Source organism: Phyllostomus discolor, chromosome 6, assembly GCF_004126475.2.
Source record: "Phyllostomus discolor isolate MPI-MPIP mPhyDis1 chromosome 6, mPhyDis1.pri.v3, whole genome shotgun sequence".
Classification (NCBI taxonomy): domain Eukaryota; kingdom Metazoa; phylum Chordata; class Mammalia; order Chiroptera; family Phyllostomidae; genus Phyllostomus; species Phyllostomus discolor.
In genome coordinates, this window is record NC_040908.2 from 156,671,113 (window position 1) to 156,698,331 (window position 27,219).

Genomic DNA, 27,219 nt, shown 5'->3' on the forward strand with positions numbered 1-27,219 from the left:
GAGAGCTCAATCTAATCTTGTTCATCAATTCTTATATGAGGCTACTAGATACTTTACGAAAACAAATGGGACTCCAATAACACAAACACACATATGCTTTCCATCTTAGCAATTTCTCGACTTTTGGTATTTACTGGTTCAACCACTAGATTCCAGGAAAGGATTTAAATGAACAGAGTGGTATGCTGTTTTACCTAATAGAGAGAATTAAAAAAAGAAGAAAGGATCCTAGAAAAAGTTTTATTAGGAATGATACTATCAAGAGGGAAGTAGAGCAAGTCTGGAGTATGTTTTGATGTAAATATAAATTATTATGGTTCTTGTTACCAGCTCAATTAAAATGCAGACAACATTTACAAAGAAAAAAATTCAGAAATCCCATTCTTTACAAGAATAATTAAACCTGAGATATTCAACAGTGCTCACCTGCAATTGTACATACTGACAATTTCCCATCAAACATTCTAGAAAGAGGCAACTGGGATTGCTAGGCCACCTAGTCAATGGTTAAGGAGATCTTTTTACGTTTTTTGGCAAAACTTAAACATACACATTGGGTAATCAAGCTCCATAAAATGGCTTAGTTGAGCTATTCAATAAATATTTGATGAATGTATAACACTTTAAAAGAGATCTAGGTATTAAATATGTACATATCAGTAAAATCTGGCTCAACTCCTGAGCAAAAAACCAAACCAAAATAAAATAAAAACTGGGATCATATCTGAAAATAAGTACTATCATCTTTTGTAGATGGAAAAACACCCAAACTCATTTTAAAATCTTCATTACAAGGCAGAACGAGCCTTAGGTTCTTCAGCTAGAAGAGACCTTTTGCCCTGGCTGGTATGGATCGGTTGGTTGGAGTGTGATCCCATGACTGAAAGGTTATGGCCCGTTCAGGACGCTTACGGATCCCCAGACTGGGTGTGGAGGATGCTGGGTCTGGGGTGTACGGGAGGCAATTGATGGATGCTTCTCCCTCACATCGATGTTTCTCTCTCCCCCTCCCTCCCTCTCTAAAGGCAATGAAACAATGTCCTTGGGTGAGGATTAAAAAAAAAAAAAGGAAAAAAAGAAACCTTTCAAATGGCTTTTAAATAAAAGGATACAAGAGCTGCAATAAATAACTGGTAATTGCAGCAATCATCTCAGGCCAGTTCAACCCAGTCTGGCTCAGAGGTGCCTTTGGTTGAGAGAAGAGATGAGATATAATGTGTTTTCTTGCAACTTCTTGGAAGAATAATTCCACAACTGTCTGAGGGCTAGATACTTAAAAAAGGAAAAGAAAAAGAAATGACAATCGCGAACTTGTGATAGCAATATCAATTTTCACTTAGAACAGTCTACCAATTCATTTTATGCCTATAACAAAGGACACTTACTATTTTGAAATATAAAATGCACCATTGGGCCCTGGCTAGTGTGGCTCAGTGGGCTGAGCGCCAGCCTGCAAACCAAAAGGTTGCCAGTTTGATTCCCTGTTAGGGCACATGTCTGGGGTGCAGGCAGGATTCCCAGTTGGGGGCATGTGAGAGGCAACCAATCCATGTGTCTCTCGCACACTGATGTTTCTCTCCTACTTTCTCCCTCCCTTCCCCTCTCTAAAAGTAAATAAACAAAATATTTAAAAAATGTTTAAAAAAATGCACCGTTGAGATTATCAACAGCAATATAAATAAAAGCAATTTGTAAATTGTGAAGTACTATACGAATGCAATTTAAAAAGCCAGTTAAATCAACACTGTAGTCACGGTTTTCTACTGGTCTCATTTAACCTAAGTGTCTCCCCTAGAAAAGTATTTACAATAAAAATAGTTTGAAAATTCCAAGGTTTATACAAAAAACCCCACAATAAATTCCTCAGAATGGTTCTCAAGCATGAGAGAGGGTCCCTTTTTGAACATATACTGATTAAGATCACAAAAGCTACCACAAACTTAGTAAACTTAAAAAGTGACTTTGAATTAATCACTGGAGTGTCAAAGCGGCAACACCCCCAATTTATGCCTCGTCTGGGACTACGGTTTCTACAAGACCCGCTCTCACAACCAGAGGTCTCAGGCCACAGTGTGCGCATACCCTCTCCAAGTGAAAGTAGAGCCTCACCAAACTTTCTATGATAAAGGTGGTGAGAGACCACTTTAATGAATATATAATAACTGCCACATTTATAATCAAATGCATACACAGTCCAGTCCTTACCAAATTTATTCGCCATTAAAGCACTAGAGTCAGTCAGTTCCAGTACTGATAAGTGTTGGAGGTTAGACTCCCTGTGAAAAAAGGGGGAAAAACCAGCTTTGTAAATTCTGTGATGCCCAGCATGACTTCAGTAAGTTATTCTATCAAGAATGCTGCCAATGTCATTAACACACTGCACACGAGAGCTCCACTGAAAGCACAAAAAGATCTGGAAAACGTGTCATGGTTTTGACACTTGCCTGTGACACCACTGAGTGACCCCTCAGTGAGAAGCCACGGCAGACATTTCTCAGAGACCTCCATGCTAGGGAAAGCCTCACCCTGCCAGAGAAAAGAGAATGGTGTATCTTGCTGAAAACATGAATCTTCTCTTTGTTGGATTTTCTTTCTTCTTTGAGCTGTAAAAAATCTCAGCCTACCTTTACTAACTAACACAACGTTTCAGTATGTGGTTTAACTTTTCCACTGACCTCATCTTATTTTCCTTTCAACAGGATTTTCCTTTACATTACACACATGTATAATAACATAATAAATATATATATTTATTATTTTAATTCCTATAAGTTGCCTTCAACCTTAAAATATGAAGACTCTAAGAGCTCTTTGCATTTTAAAGGCAAAATACATTACAGCACAATGTTTATAGTTTTTTTCTTGTAAGACAATGAAAAAAATAATTACAATCATGATTTATTTTAGAAATAATTAGAATAAACAACTCACAGTGTGTCAACTGGAACATCAGTTGCCAAGCACTGACTTCCCCACTTGATGAGGTGGTACGACAAGAGCAGGGGAGCTGTTCGATGGAGCAGGTCCTGCTGTGCCTGGAAGAGCTGACCGGCTCCCAAAATCACCTGTATGTGATGGGTGGTCGGGGGAGACAGTACATAGCAATTAGCGGTTGTAACTCTTAACGTGGGAGTAAAATATAATAGCAAACACAGTTACAAAGGGCATACAAAAAGTAACATATATGTAGCCCCGGCTGGGTAGCTCAGATGGTTAGAGCATTGTCCCAATATGCTAAGGTTGTGGGTTTGAGTCAGGGCATGTACAAGAATCAAGCAATGAATGCATAAATAAGTGAAACAAGAAATTGATGTTTCTCTCCCTTCCCCCCTCTAGACATCAATAAATAAATTTTAAAAGGAAAGTAACAGGTATACATAAATAAAAGCAACACACCTATTATATTTTGGGATAGCAGAGGGCAAAAATATCTACCCAAACACGTAAAATAATCAAAAACAGCTCACTAAGTCACGGGAGCTAATGATGAAAAAGAAAACAACACTGAAAAGCTTAACATTCATTAAATCTGTGGATTCAGAATTCAAGAAGAATAACAGGGAAATCCAAGACCATTGTTAAACTTCTGGTCTTAAAAGACAAAAGTAGAGGAAAATTTGGCGATACAGCCAAAAGCTTAAAAAATGTGTGCAGCCTATGACCAATCAAGTCTAGTTGTTAGACTTTATCCTAGAGATACAATCAAAGGTGTACAGAAAATTACAGCTACATGGAAAAACTGGCAACAACGTGGATGGCTGAGAATGGGATTGATTGAATAAATTAAAGTTATACTAGATAATTAAAAATAATGTTGTAGAAGAATATTTAATAATGTGACAATGCCGATGAACTTTGTAAGTAGAATAAAAACCACCAGTTTACCAAAAAATTTACTATATAATGTATTCTAATTCTATAAATAAAACAAAAAACAAATGCATAGAAAAAAGGGTGTATGTCAAAATGTAGAGCAGTGTTTATCATTGTGCAGAAGATTACAGGTGAATTTTTATTTTCTTTCTGTTTGTATAAAGGCTCTACAATTACTTTTATGTTTAAGGAAAAAAACAATGAAGTTCATAATTAAAGAACCCTCAAAAGCCCCAAACCCCTGAAGGAATGGAAAAATGGATCAAGGCTGAAGAGAACTTAACAAGGGCTGTGGTAAGTGACCGACCTGCGGGACGGTCCCTGCTCCTCCTTGGTGGGCCCCAACAAATCATCTTCCCAGACATGTTTCCTTATTTTCACCCGAAATTCTGCCATTAGCAATGTATTTGAGTTAATAAATTCTGATTTTAAAAAATATTAAAATCTCTGGGAACCCCCAAAGGCCTTTCGGTTGCTTTGTACTCGTTACCATAAATCAGTTCAATCAGACTGCTTCCCGTCAGGCTCATTAGAAGTTATGGACAGGGACCTAAGGGACTTCGGACCGTGGGAAGAAAAGTAATTTCTGAACGCGCAAGGCTCCACAGGGCGGGGGACGAGGACCGGCGGTCTGTAGAGTGTGGTGGCCAAAGAACAGGACAGGGAGGAAGCCCAGAATGGAGATGGGAGAGCCCTGAAGACAGAGCGCGGTCTCAAGACCGTGCTTCGGGCGAGTCCTGTGCAGCACGCAGAGAGAGTTCTTTTTCTTCATTCCTCTCTCCTCCCACTAAACGGCACCCAGCCACCACATCCAAAGTAGGGCCAATAACACTCAATTTTGGAAGAGCCAATGTGAGAAAACGTGAGAAAAACTTCCCACCACCATGCAGGCAAAGGGTAGTAGTGAAACTACCTGCTCCATGTTCTCGATCGGCCATTTCAGATCCCATGCTTACTCTTGCCTGACTCAACAACAACCACTTACACAGCACCTCCTAAGGGACAAAGCAGGGGCGCCAGAGCAGAGAATAAAGACAAAAGTCTCTGTGCTCTGAGAGCTGACATTCCATTAAGTGCCTGCGGGTCTACACAAGGTTTCAGATTTTAGATTTTACAAGTTTCCTCTCAAACAGTACTTACTGCATCTCCTAGCCTCATTAACAGCTGCTGTAAGATCAGAAGGTCTCGGCAGATGAGGAAGCGAGTACTGGCAATTTTATACACACCTCTGCACACGACATACCCTGCTGTTCTACTACCATAGAGCTGGGAAAGATTCATTCGAATATTCAAAGGCTGAGCTGCAATTAAAAAAAAGGGGGGGGGGAGGGGATGTTAAATGCATCATTGTTTTCTCTGCATCAAAAGGGCATGCTTGTTTTGTCGTTTACCTGGATCGAACCCCTTTTCCACTTCCACCTCTGTTTCATAGTCCATTTCCCGTATGAGAAGCCCAATGGCATGCACCGGGTTCCTAATCTCTTGCAGTTTACTGCAAACGTCCTCCATGACATTTTCTCTGTAAGGACAATTAGAAAACTCCTATTACTACCAAGAGCACACAAGACAAACTCTGTGTAAGTCCTGAAAGCTTCAATGTGCTATGAAACAGGAAAACCAGACACATAACAAAGGAATGGAGGTATACAAGATACTTTACTCCATGAAGCAAATTTCCCCTCATTTTTTCACAAATGAGAGACAATATGAATGTGAGAAAAATACTCGTGTTTCAGAATGTATAGGCCAGTTAATAGTTAATAGTTTAAGGCACTACTTTGTACATACTTGAATGTACATTAAAATCCTGACTTTGGCACTAAAAATTGCTAAATTTCCATTAGGAAGTGCACTTTACCCTAAATTCTCCTTACACATCAATAGTGATCAAATCTTCCAAAATCTGCTCTGCAGCCTTTTCTGGAGACTGTAGGTTGAAACAACTCATTTCCATCATTACTGACATATCCATAGTCACTGACTCTCCAATCAGACGAAGGCATTTTATAAGACAGATGACATCCCGAGCAACATCCACATCTATGAGTAAGAGAAAGTTAACATTCGTGTCTCAAGCCGATGAAGAGCTAGTAATTAATATTATATGAAAATATTAATAATTAAATGCTAAGGATCCATCTGGGGTCTTAGAGATGCTCTAAGCTTGCCTTAAAGTAGCTACAATGTAGTAAAATGACCAGGAAAGGTCACAGTGGCAATCAATGGGCTTTGCCTCCATATGAAACAAAGTATGGCATGGCGTTCGTGTAGGAAGGAGAGTGAGTATGGGCATAACAATCACTATTACCATCAGATATGGTCGTCTCATCCTCTGTCAAGAGGTTCTCATCAGGCAGTAGATACAAGTGATCCACTAGGGAGGAAGGCATAAGGAAAGACAGGTACCCCTGGAGATACAAATCCAGTTACATTCATTTCAGTGAACACGTAAACGTGTAAAATGACTGATACCTGAATCTTATCACGAGGAAACACCAGACAAATGCAAACCGAGGACACTCTACAGACAGCAGATGCAGGCTCCCAAACACGTCAGTGTCATGAGAGACAAAGGAAGGTGGACAACAGTTTGAGATTAAGGGGAAAAAACATACACATAAACATATGCAAGATCTTGGACTGGATTGTAGATCAAGAAAAAAACCTCACAGGCACAACTGGTAAAATCCGATTATGAACTGTACAGGGTTATTACATCAATATCCAATTGCCTGATCTTTAAATTGTGCTGGGGTTACATAAGAATACCCTTGATCTCAGACACGTGCTAACCCGTACAGATAACGGGGCATGAAGTCCTCCACTAACTCTCAAGTGGCTCAGGAAAACAAATTATAGAAGGAAAAAAAGCAAATGGAAGTTAACAAATGGTAAATCTGGGTGAAGAGTACACAGAAGTTCTTTGTGCTATTCCTGTAAGTTTTACATTAAGTTTGAAATCACTTCAATGTCGAGGTAAAAAGTAAAATGCCAAAACATATACGTAATGTAGAAGACTATCTAAATACAAATGAACAGTAATTTTAGGAAAACAAACAAACAAAAAACCCCAAAGTCCTAAGAGCCAAGCCCAACGCACGACAGACGAGCACTCTGCAGGACGCACTGACCGTCCGAAGGACTTCTCTGCGCGCCAGCGCCCTCACCTTTTTCAGCAGGCACACCATGTTCGTGTGCGGATTCAGGTGCAGGGCGAGCGGGTGAGAGAGGGCTACTTGATACTGAACACAGCAGCCATAGAACTTGCACCAGAATTCCTGCTGTAAATTTCGAAACTGCTCCTGAGAAAACTCATACTCTGTTACACTTCCTTGGAGCTGGTAAAGGAAAAAAACAACAACAACAAAAAAAAACTCTTGATACCATTCAGGAGCTTTCTCCCCTTAAAACATAACTATCTAATATTATTTTACTGAGCTATAGCTAAATGAATATTTACTGTGGCTTACGTACCATTGACTACATAAATGTATAATTTCCCACGTAAAAGATTTAAACGTTTTTACTTCCCACTAACAAGGTTCAGTGAACAATCTGAACAATTCCCCAGTACCAACCTGCCAATCCGCATGAAAATGGAAGAATATATGTATTCTTTCTTTACCCAAACCTCACCTCACTTTCAACAGCTAAAGTAACTTCTTTCTTTAGTTCACTCCAGGAAAGATCTAAATTCCTCTCAGTTCCTTGACAGAAAATCTAAAATTAAAAGAGACATGTGAGAAGATTATATAATTCCTAAAACTGAATGAAAAATACTCTAGTTTACAGATGGCACTGAGGCAATATATGACACCACAGAGAGACCAGACATGCCCAGAATACACAGTCACCCCTAACATCGTGCAAGTAACTTCTGTAACGGAAATCGGAGCACGTTGGAAATAGTGCAGATCAGAATAAACTATAGAAACCCATGAATCTGAGAATTGTAACAGGGCACATGTGAATTACTGTAGAAAGCAGAATGGTGAACGATCAGCCAGAAGGAAGACGTGTGACAGACCTGAACACACACATCCTGAGAGCGGCCCAGGCTAAACTACAGGAGCGAGGGGCTGGTGGCTGCCTCGCTGCTGGGATGCAAGAGGTATCATGGGAAACACTACCATACATGTGATCGTTGTTTACAAGGAAAAAGTGCTGAAGAAATGAAAGGGGAGGAAGGGATCACGTCATTCTGAGGTTGTATCTGAGAGAAAACAGAAAACACGCAGTAGCCAGATATCCAACGGTGTACAGAGAAGGAAGGTCAAGGGCCTGGAAACTATACCACGTGGCAGAAAGTTAAAGAACATGGAAAGATTCTTAAAATACCTGAGGCCTACTTCATAGGACAGAAACAAGTCCTATGACATTCCAAAAGAAAGAGGCCACCAAACAGACGGGGGCTGAATCTGATCCGATACTGGGAAGAACTTTTAAATGACACCATCTGGGAGCAGCAACACATACAAGTGCCAGGGAGAAACCTGTCACCAGGGAGGCAGAGGCAACTCAAAGCAGAGCAGCCGTCCTCCAGGGGAGCCTCACTGCTGCCCTGTGTGGGCGGTCAGAGCAGGAAACTCTGGGGCCCTTTCCTTTCTGTGAGCCATGTTCTATTTTCAAGTCATCAGGTATGGCAATCTAAGGAAGCCTCAGTGACTTTACAGAATCCTTTTGTAAAATTTTAAGCATCTCTTAAACAATGTGATTTTGAAGCATACATTATGTGATTTTTGAAGCTTAGATTTAGATATTTTATTTTTTTAGATTTTATTTAGTTTTAGAGAGAGGGGAAGGGAATGAGTGAGAGAGGGAGAGCAACATCAATGTGTGAGAGATACATCAACTGGTGCCTCTCGCACGCCCCCAACTGGGGACCCAGCTCGCGGCCCAGGCACGTGCCCTGATCAGGAATCAAACATGTGATCCCTCAGTCCGCCGGCATTCAGTCCACTGAGCCACACCAGCTAGGGCCTTAGATTTAGATTTCAGATTGAACCTGAACCAAGTCAGATCTTCATGGTACTACCAAAAGGGTGAAAACAGAGTACCACCCAAAGTAACCAAGGAAACATTTTGGATTTCTCTTAAGTGAGGAGATTATATGTAGTGTGGCAATGTACCTTTTGTAACAGGGTAGGCACAGACTTCTCTGTGTGCTACTGGCATGCTTAATTTGTCACGGGAAAGTGCCCATCCCACCTCCCAGTGGGAGTCTCACTTCATGGGAAGACCATTTATAAAAATTACAATAGCATTTATAAACACCCTTATAAATAATACTTATACAAGACAGTATGATACAATTGCAAAAACACACAACAAAAATGAATAGCAATCATTTATTACATAATGAGTAGTAATAAAAGAAAGAGCTGGTCTTACATAAACATGAAGTATTTTTTCACTGACCTGTAAAGCTTTACACAAAGCTGCATTTATGAACTGTCCTGGTGTAAACAGACTCTGCAAGTACATCTCCTGTTAGAATATGAAAGCAAAAATTAGTATCATTCTAAAAAGATAAAAATTCAGAGAAACCTGAAGAAGAATTCATGAGCGTTTGGCTTGCAACAAAGCTGGCTTTCTGTTCCACGTGCCCTTCTACACTGGAGCAGTAACAGGTAGCAGGGCGGTTCTCCATTTCCCCCGGAAGTGAAGACCCTGGTGTCTCTGAGTCAACTAGGTGTCCTGTCCTGAAAAGGGCGTGCCCCTCAGGCAGATCCACTGGGTTCCCCCCGAAAGCACATCCTGTGGTGTGTTTAAATGGGAGAGGTGAACCTAATTTACTGGTGATATATGAGTGTACCAGTAAGAACAGTTACACTAACCAGAACAATTAGACTGGTTTCTACACTGTCCACAAAGTCCTCATTTTATGGCTCTAATACATATTAAAGAAAAGGAGCCAAGAATAAGAAGTGTTACATGTGAAAAACCAACAAAACACCGCAATAAGCTCTCACAAGTGGAGAAACGAAGAGAATAAACTGGAAAATCTCACACTGCCTAATTATTTTGACCAAATTTCATAAACCAGATCTGTCAGTGAGGAGTAAACCTGACTGACCTTCTTTCAAGTTCCTTCCTTCTACTGAACTTCCGAGGGAAGATAAAATGACCAAAGTGAAGGAGAAAAACAAGGATTTTAGTAATTAGCACGTGCCTGGCGTTTAGACGAAAGTCAAGTGCCAATAACCTCTTGGGATTAAAAACATGGCAACAGATGTTCAAAGTGGGTTTTCCACTCCTACAAATAGTCACCATAATTTTTAAATCTCATTTTAATATTATGGCATCAACCGAAAGCCTTTTTCTACCACTTCTCCCGAGGTGTCCCTGGAAAGCTGGGAGACTGGCCTGTTTTGCTCTCTAATACGTTACCTTTCAGAGCTATCTCCCTCACAGCATATGGCACATTTATCTTCCGTCTAGTGTATATGCACGTACCACAACGGTGAGTACAGAGGACACCTAGGTTTGTGCCCGGCCGGAACCCATTTCCCCTTCTTTTACTAACGAATCCCTTATCTTCCTCTGGGGAACCATTCCCCCACTATCCACACTCAACTTCACAACCTTCCACAAGAGCAAGGCCCAGGCTGGATGTGTTTCTCAAGCCAAGCCAGAGTGTTCGATTCCTTCTGGTCAAAGTGACTGTGTCAGGAATGCCACCCGACTCAGGCCAGGCAAGGAGTGTCTGCCCAGGACCCGGGACAGAGGTGCTGTCCCCTCTGGGGCTGCTTCATTCACAGAACGCACAGGCTCTGCCTGACAAGAAACCCAACAAGGAGGGAAGCAGAGCCGAGACAGAGGAGACGTCGACTGCTGCGGGCACCCTCCCAGCCACGGGTGAAGCCGGCTGACTCAGCTCCTCCGCTGCACAAGCCAATGCAGTCTCATTTTAGCCTCAGTCAGTCGGAGGCGGGCTTCTCTCACCTGCCCCCAGAAGAGTTCTAATACACCTGGCCCTTCTGAGACTAATGATCAGGGGAAAACATCCCCATACATAAAACTTGAGCGTTGCTTACTCTGGGGTCTTGATCATCTCTGATAATGATCTGTTCCTCTGGCCGAGGCTGCATAAAAACTGGATTCCACTGGCCCGCAACATTACTACAAAGAAAAGCAGTCCATCAGTCTATAGAAAAATGATGAATAAAAAACAAAGTTTATGCTGTTGGCAGTATCCGGGCAGGGAGGGCCCCATCACTGAATCTCTGCTATGACGACTTCATTAACTGTTAAAAAAGTTTCAGCCCTGGCTGGGTAGCTCAGTTGGTTAGTGCATCGTCCTGATATGCCAAGGTTGTAGGTTTGATGCCTGGTCAGGAGGGCACATACAAGAATCAACCAATGAATGAATGCATAAATTAGTGGACCAACAAATTCATGTTTCTCTTTCTCAAATCAATAAATTAAAAAAAAAAAAAAGCCCTGGCTGGCATACCTCAGTGGATTGAGCTTGGGCTGCGAACCAAACCATCACAGGTTCGATTCCCAGTCAGGGCACATGCCTGGGTTGTAGGCCACGGCTCCCAGCAATCACACATTGATGTTTCTCTCTCTCTCTCTCCCTCCCCTCCCTCTTTAAAAATAAATAAAATAAAATCTTAAAAAAAAAAAAAAAAGCCCTGACTAGTGTGGCTCGATGGGCTGGGCATTGTCCTGCAAACTACAGATCACTGGTTTGATTCCCAGTCAGGGCACATGCCTGGGTTGTATGCCAGGTTCCTGGTTGGGGGCATGTCAGAAGCAACTGATCAATGTTTCCTCTTTCTCTTTCTTCCTTCCTCCCTTCCTCTCTCTCTACAAATAAATAAAATCTTAAACAACAACAACAACAAAACCAAACAGAAAACATTTCAGAAAGAAGAAACTTATTCTGGTTTTACAAATGTGCTCTTACCAGTTTTAACAGGCTTCCTGCAATTAAAACTCTAAACACAAATCTAACAGCTAACTTACTCTGCACTTATTCCATGCTAGACATTACTTGAGGTGCAGCCACAGTGTAACTTTGAAGGATGTCTTAACCCCATTTTGCAGATGTGGAAAGTGAGGCTTAGGGCATCTGATAGGTAGCAAGTTGCACAATTGGGATTTGAACTCTCATCCAGTTTTTGCTTCTTTCCCACTTTGCTGGAATGCATCTATTAGGACTCTCTCACACATTTTCTGAGATGTGGCTGCTCAGGGTCAATGTGGGGGCAACTATTTCTAGAATTCTATTCTCCAGTATAAGGTCATGAGGGACCCTAAAGTTCAATCAGTTTAGTTCCAGGGATGTCAAGATGTGTTCCAGGGAATCCTGCGTAAGTGTTTCAGGGGATACATCAGTGTTTGACTCCAAATTAGTGTTTTAAAATACATTTTGTAACTATTAAACATTCATAACTCATAACTCACAGTATGTACATTAAAGTATAAGATACCAAATATATATTAGAAATTCTCAACATGTTGAAATGTGTTATAATTTTATACTCATAAAATACTAGTTTTGTTATATATTGGAGTTCATTGTCTGTTGAATAAAAGAGTGTCCTGTTTTTAAAAAAGTTCGAGAAGCACTGTACTTGTGTAATCTGAGAACCCAAAGGGGCATTAGTGTCTCCTGGAAGTTGTGGGTATCCGAAATAGTCTTTGCTTAGATGCAAAAAAACCCTTCCAGATTAGAAGTATTTTGTGTATGTGCTATCTCTCCCAAGAAACATGGTATTTTCATCTCATTCCAACACTGAAGAATCCTCATTTCATCTTAGAACCAATGAGAAGAAATAACGTTAAGTATAAAAGAAGGTTTTTCAGAAAACAGTCAACAATATGCATACCCAGGGCTGAATCCTTTAAACGCAAACACTAGACTTTGGTACCACCTAAAAAGTGCTCTTGTTTTCTGAGTATGAAACTGCTTGGGGTGAGGTAGGATGACAAAGCTAAGTGTTATGCCTTGGCTGGTGTAGCTCAATGGGTTGAGCACATGGGCTGCAAACTAAAGGGTTGCTGGTTCGATTCCCAGTCAGGGCACATGCCTAGGTTGTGGGCCAGGTCCCTAGTGGGGGCCACACGGGAGGTGACGACACATTGATGTTTCTCTCTCTCTCTAATAAAAAAAAAAAAGAAAAAAAGAAAAAAGAAAAAAAGGTAAGTGTTACATACTGTTCGAAGTTGATGTACTTCACAACCGTTCGGTTCTCAGCATCATGCCACAGGGCCCAGATATCCGTCGAGGTTAAAGCAAAGTCGATGAGTGTTTCCTAGGAGGAAATGGGAGCGGGAAAGAGGGGGAGTTGCAATAAGAAAGGGTAGTAGTTTGTAATGACCTAAATTTGTATCACCGGGAGAGGTATAATCATAAAAATGAAAGATAGTACATGAACTTGGTGAAACCCAAATGACATTTTGTTTGCACGTGTGAAATATTACATTTTAAATCCCAACCCCACTGCAGCAGAGTCGAATTGGCCAACACTTCTTTCCTGTGTCTGTGTGACATGTGGAGGGCCAACCAACCTACCTGAGACGTGAACAGGGAGGAAATGTGATCCAGACTGTAGCGGTTATTCTCAGCGCTCACCAGTTGGAAAACGCAAAACTGTTGAAACACAAGTTGACAATTTATTCCTTGAAATAATCGATGTGCTACTTTTCTAAATAAGAGTTATTAGCATTCAGAAACCAATTTTTAAAAAAGTATGGTCAACTACACCACATTTATCATAATATTCAAGAGTGTTAAGTGCATGCACATCACTGTGGAGCTGATCCCCCAGACTCTTTCCGTCTTACAAAACCGAAACTCCGCACTCATTCAACACCCCTTCCCCCCGGCAGCTGCCATTACATTTTCTGTCAATATGACCAACTGCTCAGCATTTTATATAAGTGGAGTACCAACAGGGTTTGTCTCTTTGCGACTGGCTTATTTTACTTTGTTCACCCATACTGTAACATTTATCATAACCTCATTCTTTTCATGGCTAAATAATATTTTATGCACATACCATATTTTGTCTATCAGCTATCGATGAAAAGTTGCTTCCAACTTTTGGCTGTGAATAATACCGCTATAAACATGGGTATACAAATATCCCTGAAACCCTACTTTAAATTATTATTTTTTAAATTCTGTGGAGTATATACCCAGAATGCTGGATCACAGGGTATATCTCTATGACTGATGTTTCTGAGGAACTGCCACAGTTTCCCATAGGGGCTGCACCATTTTACGTTCCCACCAGCGATGCATGAGTTTTGGTTCCTCCATTTCCTCACCAGTACTTGTTATTTACTTGCTTTTTGATAGTAGCCATTCTAATGAGTGTGAGGTGGTATCTCAGTGTAGTCAGAAACCTATTTTTAAGTCTATATTCTTATCAAAGTACCAAAGACAGTTTAAAACATACACACAATACAAATCAACACTCATCAGTTAATCTTTACTAAAAATAGAACTCTACAAAATAATTCATGTTTAGTATTTAACTCCACAGCCGAAGCAAAAAATTTTGAATTCGAAATAATATTTTTGATGGGTGTTTCAAATAAATTTTTGATAAAGAAAACTCACTGATAAGAGCGACAATAATTGTGTCCTTATAACAGAAACAACTGCCCAGAAAGCAGCAGTAATCTCAGCGAGAGCCCCTTTGGAAAAGGGCAGGAGCGCACGAAACACGAAAAACGCATGCAGTGCTATCAGTCTGGCCTGCAGCTACATTTCATAAGCTGCAGATCTCAGATCATTAGGGGAACATAAATCAACTTAGCAGGTGGCAACCAGCATTAAAAAATAAAACAAAAAAAGACAACAAAATAAACATAAAGTAACAGTTCATCAGTTCATCACTCATGGCAAAAGCAAATATTTGATGAAAATGCTTTGGTTATACATCAATTGCATATGTGCACAGTAGGCAGCAGTGCAAAATATTTCTAATTGTAGACTCTAGCTGGTCCAGTGCAATGTTGCTTAAGCTGCCTGTGGAAAAGGACTGTTTTTTTTTTTTTTGTTTTTTTTTTTAATTTCCAATCCTTTGCAGACTGATTACTTCTACAAAATGTGGATGTTGTGGCAATGTCAAATCACTACAGATCCCCCAGTGCTTTCTCTCACCCCTGGACTTATTTTACCACAAGTAGTCAAGAATTCCGGGCCCAGGACTGTTCCACGGGCCAGACCATCTCACATGGAAATACAGACCGCATGCTCACTACATCAGTGACCATCTACTGGATTACACTTATTGAGAGTCCCGTGCTCTACTGACTGAGCTAGCCAGGTGCCTTGGAGTAATACATTTATTAACAAAATTAAAATCCAAAGGACCAAAAGAAAAACAAGGAACAAATGAAATGAATAGACATGGATATAAACCATCACAGAGATTAAAAAAAGAAAACTTCAACTTTATAGATTAGGGAGAGAAAACCCTGTATGGAATAGTTTTTGTGAAGGGAGAAAAAAAAAGACCCAAGCTTATTACAACCTGACTAGGCACGTGTGTTATGCGGCCGCCAACAAGGCCTTCCCGACTTCAGGCTCCCCTGGCAGACCCCCCCGCCCCGTGCTCAAAGCAGAGGAGGGTAAGAGCGCCGCTCAATCTGACCCCCTCCTGGAACACCACCTTCGACTCTGGATGTGGCTTCAAGAGGAGTGGTTCTCAAAGCGTGGTCCACGGAGGTTTCAGAGGCCTCTGCGACTGTCTCAGGGGGCAGTGAGGTCAAAACTCTTTTCATTATAATACTATGACATTATATGCCCATTGCACTGTGTGGGTATTTGTACCAATGACGCAAAAGCACTGATGGGTAAAATTACCGATGTCTTAACGTGAATTAGGGTGAGCATCAAACTGAACACCCTTTCATGATAAAAACTCTCAAAAAATTAGGGAGAGAAACTTCCCACCCGATAAATGGCATTTATAAAAAAGTCATAGCTAACATCACACTAAATGATGAAGCACTAAAAGCTTTCATCCTTAAATGGCATGGAATGAGACACTAAGGATGTCAGTGCTTGCCACTTCCGTTCAGCCACTTATGAACGCCCACATCCCTTTTCATAACTCCACTTTTTCACCCAGACTTCCAAATGTGTTCTTTCTTCTTTGGTCTTGGTTAACTTTTCTTTAAATATTCCTTTAAACTCTCTACGCCCTTTCACCCTGACTTGTCCTGCACAATCTTTTAATTCACACATCAGCACAAACCCCCCATTCTCTGTGAAGACAACACACGAGACACCCAGGTTGACGTGAAGAACGGAAACAGACTCCAGTGCACAGCCACCTCCCCCCGCACAGAAGAACTCGATACATTTGACGTGCATCCCACCTGTCCTCGCTTCGGTGCATGCATGTAGACCCCCAGATACATTCCCATGGACGGGGAATAAGCAAGGCGTAACTTGTGTCCAGTCCCGGCAGTGAGCTGAAGGTCCTTTTTCACAGGGACATACTCCAGCATGTTGGCCACCATCAGGCACATTTGGTCCTGCCCAAGAGAAGAATTAGTGTCATCAAAGAATATTTAGGTTAGAAAACAAGTCCCCCTCCCTTTTAAAAGACACACATCCATTATATCTAGCACTCTGCCTATTTATGTGCTCAAGGACCTAATGGTTTCTTTTTGAGGGCTAAGATGAAATTATCTTAGTCTAATAGATAAAATTAACTGTTTTGTGAGTCTTGGAAACTATTTACTAACTGCACCTCAAAAGCATATTTGTCCTTTTTAAAATTTTTTAGAAATATTTTATTTATTTATTTTTAGAGAGAGGAAGGGAAGGAGAGAGAGGAAGAGAAACATCAATATACAAGAGAAACATCGATCGGTTGCCTCTTGCATGCCCACAACTGGGGACCTGGCCCACAAACCGGGCATGTGCCCCGACTGGGAATCAAACCAGCGACCTTTCATTTTGCAGGCTGGCACTCAATCCACTGAGCCACACCAGCCAGGGCTGTTCCTCTTAAGTAAAGGATATATTCTGTACTATTAACTTTTCTACGGGACTCAAAATTTTCAAAATATAGACGAAAACTTCAGGGAGAAGTGTATGAAAAATGAAACTGCCTGGACATGGAAATGGCCTGTAATTTTCAAACTAAGCGATGGGAGAATCTAAGAGGAGCAGCAAGATTTACTTCACTTCTCTAACAATTCACAACCCCTTTTGAACTTATTCTAGATAAACACGTAGCAGTCACCTTATACGACCACATGCGCAGCTTGTGGTCCTGGCACAGAGCAAAGATGAAGGCGTCGTTCTCGACACAGTGAACAGCAAGACTGAGGGGACGGTCTGAAGGCCCCTGATCTCCTCTGAAAACACAAGGCGGAGTTTCACTATTGGAAGTCATCTGGTCATTGTAATTTGTAAATTAAGAGACAATGCACAGTTAATCAACAGGAGCAAGAGTTTGCATGTTGGAATAATCACTGCGTTTTCTACTTGATTTATAACCAACTACTATAATCCATTTTAAAAAGTTTTACATAACAATTGAATGCTGCTGCTCTAACTATCAGAAACGTTCTACTTCTCATATTATTCAAAATTGGGTCTGGTAAGCCAGGGCTGAAGTAGACACCAAGAGGGCATGCACAGGAAGCCAGTTTCTGTGGTCAAGGTGTCCAATCCCAGAGGAAGTGGGCTCTGGAACGTGGCTCCGCTCAGGTGGAATGTGATGCTGGGCAGACTCTTCTACTTTCCAGGATGATTTTTTATCTGCCTTAGACTAAGAATGGAAGCAGGCCGACCAGCGCAAAAAGATTAAATTCTTAGGCCCTTTGATTTACCTGCCAGACAGCACTCACCTGATAGCTGTTGGCATCCAGCCTACAAGCAATCGCTGCATCACTGAACTCTGCTTCAGTTCCACAATGGACACCATCCCTACAAGACCGAAAACAGACCTGTGACACAACCAAGCTACCTCCTGATGATACTCAGTGAAACTCAAAGGCGAGGATACAACCATGAACCGGGTCTCTATAACAGGCGACAGGCTTACACATTTCTGCCTAGGGAATTCCTTTTTTAAAGATTTTATTTTTTGAGATGGGGGGGAAAGAGGGAAGGAGAGAACATCAATGTTCAAGAGAAACATTGACTACTTTCCTCTCATACGCCGCCCGGCTACGGACCTGGCTGGCCTATAACCCAAGCATGTGCCCTGACCGGGAATCAAACCGGTAACCTTTTGGTTTACGGGCCGGTGCTCTTCCCACTGAGCCTCACCAGCCAGGCCCAGGCAATTCTTAGGACATGCCTTTCCACATACACAGCATCTAAAATCTTTTGAAGCACTACTAGATCAGTAACAAGAGCATTTTTAGATTCCTAGGGAAACTTTTTGCCATTTATAAATAGTATCTCATATTGCTCAGAAGAAATACTTCATTCTTTCCAAATATTCACTGTGTACCTTTCATGTGTTGGGCAGTGCCAAGTGTTAGAGGTGGAGCAGTGAACATAATTAAAAAACTCCTGCCCCGACAGAACTCACATTCCACCGGGAGGTGGGGGAAGCCAGGGAGTTAACAAACTGAGTAGTAGTAAGAGAAAAATAAAATGAGGAAAGGATATAGTGAATGGTAGGGCGAGATGTGTGTGCAACTTTGAGAAGTGTGGTCAGGGAAGGCGTCACTGAGGGGGATACTGAGCAAAAGACCTAAAGGAGCTGAGGGAAGGAGCCACGCTGGTAGCTGGGAAAGACTACCCCAGACAAGAAGTCTGAAAATGGTACGTTCAAGGACTCAGAAGGCACGTGGCTGGTGTCAAGAAGGTGAGGGGGAAATGAGAAGGTGAGGGTGCAGGGGTCGATGTACACCGGTGTAAGGATTTTGGGTTTATTCTGAGTGAGACAAACAACTCTCATTTACAGGCTTTGAGCAGATTAGTGGCACGGCTCAACTTAGACTCCAAGTGTGTGAGTCTGCCTGAGAATTCTCTGTAGAGGGTAAGGATAGGTCTGGGGAGATATTTAGGAAGCTAAAGCAGTCATTCAGGCAGGAGAGGGCGGTGACTTGGAGTAGGACACCAGCAACCCCACTTCCTTGCGTCAATTATTTTGGTTACACGACCTCAGGTTGAAGGTAGACAACACATCCCTACTAGAGGCCTTAGAATAGGCTGTCTGACAGTTATCTTTTCCCACATTCCGATAAACTTTACAGTTCTTCATCCAATGTATACAAGCTTCCTTTTGGAAACAAACAAACAAACAAACAAACAGTACACCACTAGGGGCTTCCCAGGTAAGTGATACTGAACGACCATTTCAGGGGTGGTAGGGGAGCAATGCCTGGGTTGGATGTGGGTTTGGATTTCTAAGCTCTGTTTTAATGCCAGGCTTCCTTGTTTTAAGTTAAGTCCAGGCTCAGGTCCCATTCTTACCAGGTATGTCGTAAGGAGGTAGTTTAAGAATAAAGATCCCCCCAGCAGCAGACGGCAGAGCAAACAGGGCCTCCCCTTCACTGCTCAGCCAGGCTGCCGAGGTGGTCGAGTTAGGGGGGAGTCCAGGGACGGCTGGAATTAGCTGATAGTTGCAAGGATCCCTGAAGTCAACTTTTCCAATGTCAGTGAATATCGATTGCATCTGACCTTCCACCGCCAACTCCTGGGGAGCAATTGAAGAGACAAATCTGTTAAATCAGAATACGCTAAACTTCGCACAGCTCCTTTTGATTGCTATGAAAGCTTTTTTTTTTTTTTTTTAAAGATTTTATTTATTTATTTTTTCAGAGAGGGAATGGAGGGAGAGAGAGAGAGAAACATCAATGTGTGGTTGCTGGGGGTCATGGCCTGCAACCCAGGCATGTACCCTGACTGGGAATCGAACCTGCCACACTTTGGTTCCCAGCCTGTGCTCAATCCATTGAGCTATGCCAGCCAGGGCTGAAAGCTTTTTTTTAAAGTAAAAAATTTTCGAGCTTAAAAAGAAAGCCATTCCTTTTAATAAAAACTATTTCTTCCACTTAAAATGTGTCTGATCATTTTAGATACTATCAAAGTGTGCTTGGTGAGGGCTAAGAAGGAGTCCAAATTTCCCCCAGTTCCAAAGGACATTCCTCCAGCACCGAGTCTGGACAGCCAGGGGAACCGGGGGAATAAAGGTCTTACATAAAAAGACTTACACTCCTGTACATCCGGGAAGGGTGAGGCAAAAGCAGCCTGTGCACTGTCTGATTGGTTAGTATCAAGATTGTCACGTGAGTCTGAGTCTCACAGACATGGACCCCTCCGGGCAAGAGGCTGCAATTTTGAAACCTGAGGCGAACTGCATTATTCAACAGGTTTATGTCCAGTGACTCTTCCACGAGCTCCAGTGCATCTCCGGAGGTCTTCCTGTTTAAAAAAAAAAAAAAAGAAAAGAAAAGAAAAGAAAAAAGACAATTGTTTCAGAAGTTTATGCTTGTCTTTCTAACTGACCGTTGCACTGAAATATATGAAAATAATTTATGGAACGAAGTTCCTCTCTTGGGAAGAGGAAGTTCTTCGTTCCTCTCCCAATTTGAAAATTTTGGACAAAGCCAGACCAACGTTTATGTTCCTAACCACCACATTATATAGATTTACAAAACAGCACAATATAAAATTCAAATCTTATTCTATGACTCTGTTAAATGACGGTGTTTCCAAGCTTGACAGTCCCTTTATTTAGAATATTCAATGCAGTCAAACTCCACTACTAGGAAATTCACGCCCCCTGCCCATCACTTGTGGAGGCCGTAACTGCAACCCCAGCCTCAGCGACCCTGCCACACACGGGTGTTTCTCCTATCACTCCTGTCACCTCTGCCGCTGGGTGCAGGGCAGGCTGTTCCTCAGGCGCCACTCTGCCCTGGGGCGGCCCATCACCTCACTGACCGTGTTACCCACATCCCTCCCCCAAGAGCAGGTCTCCTTCCAGCAAGCAAAGGCCAATCTCTGACTCTCTCAAGCATCTCCCTCCTGTCCCCATCTCTCCTTCTTCCATAAGCATTCAAATTCGCTCTTCTCAGGCCTCTCCCCTTCCATCACCCATTCTGGCCCCCACCCAGCCACCACATTTTCTCCCTTCTCCTCTATAGTTGAGCTTTCTCTGCGTCCTCACTGGTCTTATACTTCAACCTATCCTCTTCTTACCAAGGTCACCAGACCAACTCCAAAGGACTCCTCAGTCTTTTAACTTGACCTCTTCACAGCAGTCATCCACAAACTTGACCGTGCTGTCCTTCTCAAACCCGTCCCTTCTACTGACTTCCACAGCACCCTCTCCTGGTTTTACTCCCGCGTCTCTGGGCATACCCTCTCTCCTTCTCCCTCACCTGACCCCCACATGTTAGTTCCCGAACCTTGACCCCGGGTCATATTCTGTGCTCACAGTACACATTCTGCAAAGCACATCTTATCTACTCGCACAGCAGTAAGCACCACTGGAGGTCTGATGACTCCCAGAGCTACTTCGTTCCTGGTAACTCACGCTGTGTCATCAGCACAAACTTCTGGACCCTCAACCTCACCTCTGAATAACGAACGCTTCCTTCCTGCCTCCTGGTTGAAGTTGGGTTCTGGGTCTTCCCAGAGGACAGCATGCCCCAGAGTCCTCTCTAACGGTGGTAGCCTTCTCAACCACACTCCTTGCAGTGGGGCCTCAGGGTAGGGCACACATGTCCTGCTGGTTCCCCGCTGCCACTCTAGGCCATTGTTCCCCCCTCCGTGACCAAACCAGTCAGCACCGAAGGTCATGCAGTCGGATACCACCTGCTACCCTGTTCACTGCAGACCTCTCTCATTCGAGGAAGTCTAGCTCCTGAGTCAGTCTCACTTCTCTTGCCATAATTCTAAATGATTTCAGTACGCATGTTGCTTTCTAATACCTCACTTTCTCAGCTTCTTCAATGCCTCTCCTCTAGTGGTTTCCCTCGACTGCGTACAAACATACTATTATCTCTCCCCTACACTGCTCTGCTGTCCTCCGTTCAATTTCCCCGCTTCCCTTACAGCAGTGCTCCTTGAGAGAGCTGTTTCACACCCACGATTCCTCTCCTCCCCTTGTCTCTTGAACCCACCCCACCAGGGCTGTTGCACCACTGCTGCTGCAGTTCCCGACAAGGCCACCAACGACCCCCACGGTGCAAGGCCAGTTTTCATTTCTCCGACTTACGTGTGGTACCTCACAGTGTTTTCACTCTCCTCTTTCTTGAAAGATCTCCCTTAGCTTCTGGAACACCACTCTGTTTTTGTTCAACTCTTACTTCACTAGCTGCACCTTCTCGGTCTCCTTCACTGGTTGCTCACCTTCCTAAATACTGGCGTGCCCCAGGGGTCAGTCCTCACACCGCTTCTCTTCCCTCATCTACCCAGTAGTTTTCAAGTGGGGGCTATTTCTATACCCGACTCACCAAGGACGCACAGCAGTATCCGGAGAGATGTTTTCACTTGTCATGACTAAATGTGTGTATGGGTACATGCATGTGTGCATGTGTACACTACTGGTATGTAGTGAGGAGAGGCCAGGGATGCTGCTCAACACCCTACAACGTAGAGGAGATTTATCTGGCTCCAAATGCCAACAGTGCAGGGGCTGGGAAACCCTGACTTCTGTTCATTCTCTGGGCAATCTCATTCAGCATAGCAGCTTTAAATGCCATCGAATACCAACAATTCCCAAATCTGTATCTTCAGCCCAAAGTCTCCACTGAACTCATGACCCCTGCCAACACTTCCACTTGGACACCAAACAGGGATCTCAAACTAAACCCATCAAAAAATAAAATTTCCGGACCCAGCAAACCTGAAAGACAAAGAAACAAAAACACCTGCTTTACCTGCACTCTTTTCCAACTCAATGAATGGCACCTCCGTAACTTCCAGTTATTTAAGTCAGAAGTTTGGAGATCACCCTCGACTCCCCTCTTTCTGTATGCCCTATGCCTGTTCCAGTAGTAAATTCTAACACAACTCACCTTCAAAGCATATCCACAGTCAGAACTTTTCTCACTGCCACCAGGACCAGCTTGGTCTAAGTCCCCGTCATCTCTTGTCTGGACTGTGGCACCAGCCTCCTAACTGGTCTCCCTGCGGTCACCCTTTCCCCACTACACGCTGCTTGCAACCTACAGCCACAGCAATCCTTTAAAAACTCAATGTAGATCATGCTGCTCCTTCACTGAAAACCCTCAAATAGCTTCTTCCTATATCACGCAGAGTAAAAGTCAAGGCCCTAAAATAACGAACAAAGCCCTGATGTGGCCCTCAGGGGCCTTTCTTATTACTCTAGTCTTTGCTCACTCAGCTGCAGATGCAGGGCCTCCTGTCCCTGTCTGAGCATAGCATACAAGCTCCTGTCTCAGATTCTGTGCACTTTTCTTAAAAAAAAAAAAAAAAAAGTTTTATTATTTATTTTTACAGGGGATGGGAGGGAGAAAGAGAGGGAGGGTAACATCAGTGTGTGGTTGTCTCTCACATGCTCCCTACAGGGGACCTGGCCCACAACCTGGCCATATGTCTCAACTGGCAATTGAACTGGCAACCCTTTGATTTGCAGGCCTGTGCTCAGTCCACTGAGCTATACCAGCTGGGGGTTATGTGCACTTTTTTCTTGGGAAAGGATGTAACATTACCAAAGGGCTGCTATACACACTTTCCGTTTAGTACATCTAAAACAGGGGTGTCAAACTCATTTTCACCGGGGGCCACATCAGCCTCATTTTGCCTTCAAAGGGCCAAATGTAATGTTAGGACTGTATAAATGTAACTACTCCATAACAGTTAAGTGAGAGCTCAGTGCTGCTCCTGGGTAGAATCAAGGTGTGGGACTGGATAAAACAAGGTGGAAGGCCAAATTTGGTGCGTGGGCCTTGTGTTTGCCACCTGTGACCTAAAAGAATTACTCATCTCTCAAACACCTGTGTTCCAGTTTTCAGTAAATGACAACTTCTCTACCCTATATCTGGTTAGTTACATCTTAAACCAGGGAGTTGTCCTTGCTCCTTCATTTCCCTTACCACTTCTGACCCGTACTCAATCTATACAAAGTCCTAGTGCATCTGCCTTCTCACTGTATCTGGAATCTACCTATTTCTTTTTATAGCCACTCCCACAATTGGGCCACCAGCATCTCTTACTTGGGCCACCAAAAAAGCAACTTGTTCTTTTCTATTATACTCATCCAATCCAAATTCACTTTCCACAAAGTAGACTAATTTTTAAAAAATGCAATTTTGATCATGTTAATAACCCTGCAAAACCTTTCAATGATGGCTCAATGTACCTAAGATAAAATCCAAAATCCTTAAAAAGGACCTGAGGGTCCTTCATAACCAGTCCTTCCTACTACCCCAACCTCAGCACCTCTCACATCATGCTCTCCTGTTGCACTATTGCACGGAAGCCACAGTTAGTCAGTTCCCCAAGTTCTTTCCACCTCATGGACTTTGCATATGGTGATCCCACTTCACTGAACTGCTCTGTCTCCAAACCCCCTGCAGGGCTAACCATTCATCCTTCAGATCTCAGGTTCAATGTGACTTCAAGTTAAATGTGACTTCCTTAAAGGCCTTCCCAGCCCCACAAATAACGTTTGGCCCTCCCATTAGCCTCTCAGAGTCCCTATAATGTCTTTTTCCTTCTTAAAAGCACCCTATGAAAGGCGAGTCCACATCTAACAGTGCTCCATCTTGCATGATGAAAATGGGGGTGGTGGTGGTTTCTGTTCATCATTCCATCCCAAGCACATCTAGCACAGTACCTGACATGAAAAAGCTCAAACATGTTTGTAGAACGAAGGAAGCTTTAAAGCACTATAAAAACACAATGCGCTTAGTTTAAAACTGGCCTTTAGGGTTCTATCCCCTAAACTACATTTCCTCTGCTTTAAGTGCAGCCCCGACAGGGCACATCTCCTAAATTTTCTCCTGATTCACATATGATTAGAAAACAGCCTCTCTCTTCTCCTGTCGGTTACCGCTTTGGAGAATGACACTTACCAAACAGCCACGAAAATTCAGACGCCGAACAACCCGACCTTCTAGGGGGCGTGGGCAAACACAGCACTTACCAATGAATGAACCTGTTTCTGGTGACGGATAACAACTTGCCACTTTCCACATAGTAGAAACCTCCCGCGCTCTCACTGTATTTCACGGTTCCGGTCAAGACATTTGCAGTCCCTGCAAAAGGAGAGTGATCAGCCTGCACACATGGTTGTCTGGGGATGACAGGGACTGATGGCGCAGAGGAAGCAGAGGATGAAGGACTGACAACCTATACAAAGAGAAGGGGAAAAAGAGAAGGAAGAAGTAGGACACTAAGGAAGCTCTGATCCCGGGTCTATAGCCATGTGGACTTAGAGGATGAATCGGGGATCAGTGATTTAGGGACCCATGGGAGGAGCTTGAGGGGAAGAATAGGATCGCTCCCTCCTTGGCTGTTTCCGTACCAACGCTGCAAACTGTGAATTCCCGAAAGTGCCTTGGCCTTTCGCGCTCAGCACCGCTGAGCTCCACGAAGCTCCGTTCCAGGGCTCCCGCCGCCGCCATCTTCCCGCCGCTGCCGCGGAGACCGACGGGACACCAGCGGGACCCAGCGGCTGTCGTCACTTCCGGGGGCGGGACAGGCGGAGGCGCGGACAGGTGAAAAAGCCCGGGGAGGAGAAAGGCGGTTCCGATCCTGAATTGCGGAGATCCCACCGAGTTGGCTGGAGGCGAGGGTGGGCAGGGAGGAACACCGAGAGAAAGGGGTAGGGGGAGCCGACTCTGCCTGCGGAACCTTGGCGCGGCTGGTCAAGATGCCTCCGGGGTGCGGTTCCCTTTTCCCGGCGGCCCCAGGGTAGAGGGGGGCGGGGGCCCGGCTTGTTTCCATTTTTAAAAAGTCGGCGCGGGCTGCGAGTCTGAACTCCCAGGAGGGCGATGTCCTGGGGGCCGGGCAGGTCAACGCCCTCTTCCGGATTCCGAGTTTGCGGTCCCCGCTTCTTGCGTCTACCTAGTCACTCTGTGAATCTCCACCTGGCCTCCTTTTCTTCGCCTTTCCCGGACACTTGGGACCGGGACGAGGGGAAGTGAGGGGCGGAGGGTCCTTTTGTGTTGCTTTTTTTTTTTTCAGGAGACTATTCTGTATGATAAGACATAATGGATTTAATAAAAACATTGATGCTGAGCACCCTACTGAGATTACTTAAATTCTGCTCACATGTATGTATGCGTGAAAGGAATGTGCTTTTCCTTCCACCCGTGATCTGAAGGTTTGGAAGATACTGCAGCTTAATCCGTACCTAGAGCTGCGTAGATGCACAATATTGAGGAATATACTGATTTTGATGGGGAAAGTTTTTTTTTTTAATCCTTGGTAGAAAATGTATGTTAAGCACTTCTGATACTACTTGTTATTACCAGTGACCACAACCCTTCTTTGCCTTTCTCTGTTTCATTCATCCTGTTCTGACCACATTTTTTCTCTCTGCAGCTCACTCCAGGACACCAACTCTAGCAATGCGATCCCTCCATTCTTCGTACAATCCACCTTTGGATTGGTTCTACCACCTTTTCACTGTGTTTTACCTCCTCTATGTTTCCTTCTTGCTCTGCTTAAATTCTGTTAAACTACTCCCATGCCCAGCTCTGTTCAACGTATTCTGGTAAAAACTACAACTGTGAGCCCTGGCTGGTGTGGCTCAGTGGATTGAGGACCGGCCTGTGAACGGAAGGCTTGCAGGTTCAATTCCCAGTCAGGGTCGTGGGTGTCAGGGTTGTGGGCCGAGTCCCCAGTGGGGGGCGTGCTGAGAGACAACCACACATTGATGTTTCTTTCCCTCTTTCTCCCTCTGGGACTGCGATTAAGTATTGCGCCAATGGAGCTTCCTGCTTTTTATATTCTCCCCACCCCCTTCTACTGGCACAAAAGAGGCATTCAGTGCAATACATTCAGAGGCAGAAAGTATTTGATGAATGAATAAGTGAATGAATGAATGAATCCAGCAAGAATTGAGGCACTGAGTGGCATGGAAAAAAGTAAATTTGGAGGAATGTTTAGGAGGTAAAGTCAGTAGGATCTTCTGTGTGGGCATGAAAGGAAGAGAGAAGGTCAAGTCTAGGATGGTTCCTATGTTTTCCTCCTGGCAGCCGGGTGAATGGTAGATGCTGTTAACTGCTGGGAACAGTAGAGGAGGAGCAGATCTGGAGAACAGGGGAGAAGGCTGGGTTGTATTTCCTTGCAGGAACAATCAATACTGGTGGTAAAGGTTCTAATATTGCTGAATGCAAATGCTGCAGTATTGAAAAGAACTACCACTTAAAATATTTTTCCTGAATCAGGATTTCAAGCTCCCGAGATTCCACCCAGATGAT

General features: G+C 43.4%; 1 protein-coding gene across 1 annotated transcript in view; it reads right to left on the reverse strand.

Annotated features, from left to right (window-relative positions):
- Window positions 1-25,659, reverse strand: part of NUP160 (nucleoporin 160) — a gene marked incomplete at its 5' end in the record, with an annotated part of 40,476 nt that extends 14,817 nt beyond the window's left edge. Inside the window, 21 exons of the mRNA XM_028514966.2 lie at window positions 427-496; window positions 1,113-1,272; window positions 2,206-2,276; window positions 2,932-3,065; window positions 5,014-5,174; window positions 5,265-5,392; window positions 5,748-5,913; window positions 6,182-6,281; window positions 7,041-7,211; window positions 7,510-7,593; window positions 9,292-9,360; window positions 10,911-10,995; window positions 13,042-13,139; window positions 13,400-13,477; window positions 16,222-16,380; window positions 17,097-17,211; window positions 17,707-17,785; window positions 19,289-19,511; window positions 20,029-20,239; window positions 24,936-25,047; window positions 25,317-25,659. Coding sequence (XP_028370767.2) covers window positions 427-496; window positions 1,113-1,272; window positions 2,206-2,276; window positions 2,932-3,065; window positions 5,014-5,174; window positions 5,265-5,392; window positions 5,748-5,913; window positions 6,182-6,281; window positions 7,041-7,211; window positions 7,510-7,593; window positions 9,292-9,360; window positions 10,911-10,995; window positions 13,042-13,139; window positions 13,400-13,477; window positions 16,222-16,380; window positions 17,097-17,211; window positions 17,707-17,785; window positions 19,289-19,511; window positions 20,029-20,239; window positions 24,936-25,047; window positions 25,317-25,659 — 2,817 coding nt within the window. The remainder of the gene's footprint in view (window positions 1-426; window positions 497-1,112; window positions 1,273-2,205; window positions 2,277-2,931; window positions 3,066-5,013; window positions 5,175-5,264; window positions 5,393-5,747; window positions 5,914-6,181; window positions 6,282-7,040; window positions 7,212-7,509; window positions 7,594-9,291; window positions 9,361-10,910; window positions 10,996-13,041; window positions 13,140-13,399; window positions 13,478-16,221; window positions 16,381-17,096; window positions 17,212-17,706; window positions 17,786-19,288; window positions 19,512-20,028; window positions 20,240-24,935; window positions 25,048-25,316) is intronic.
- Window positions 25,660-27,219: the final 1,560 nt, after the last annotated feature.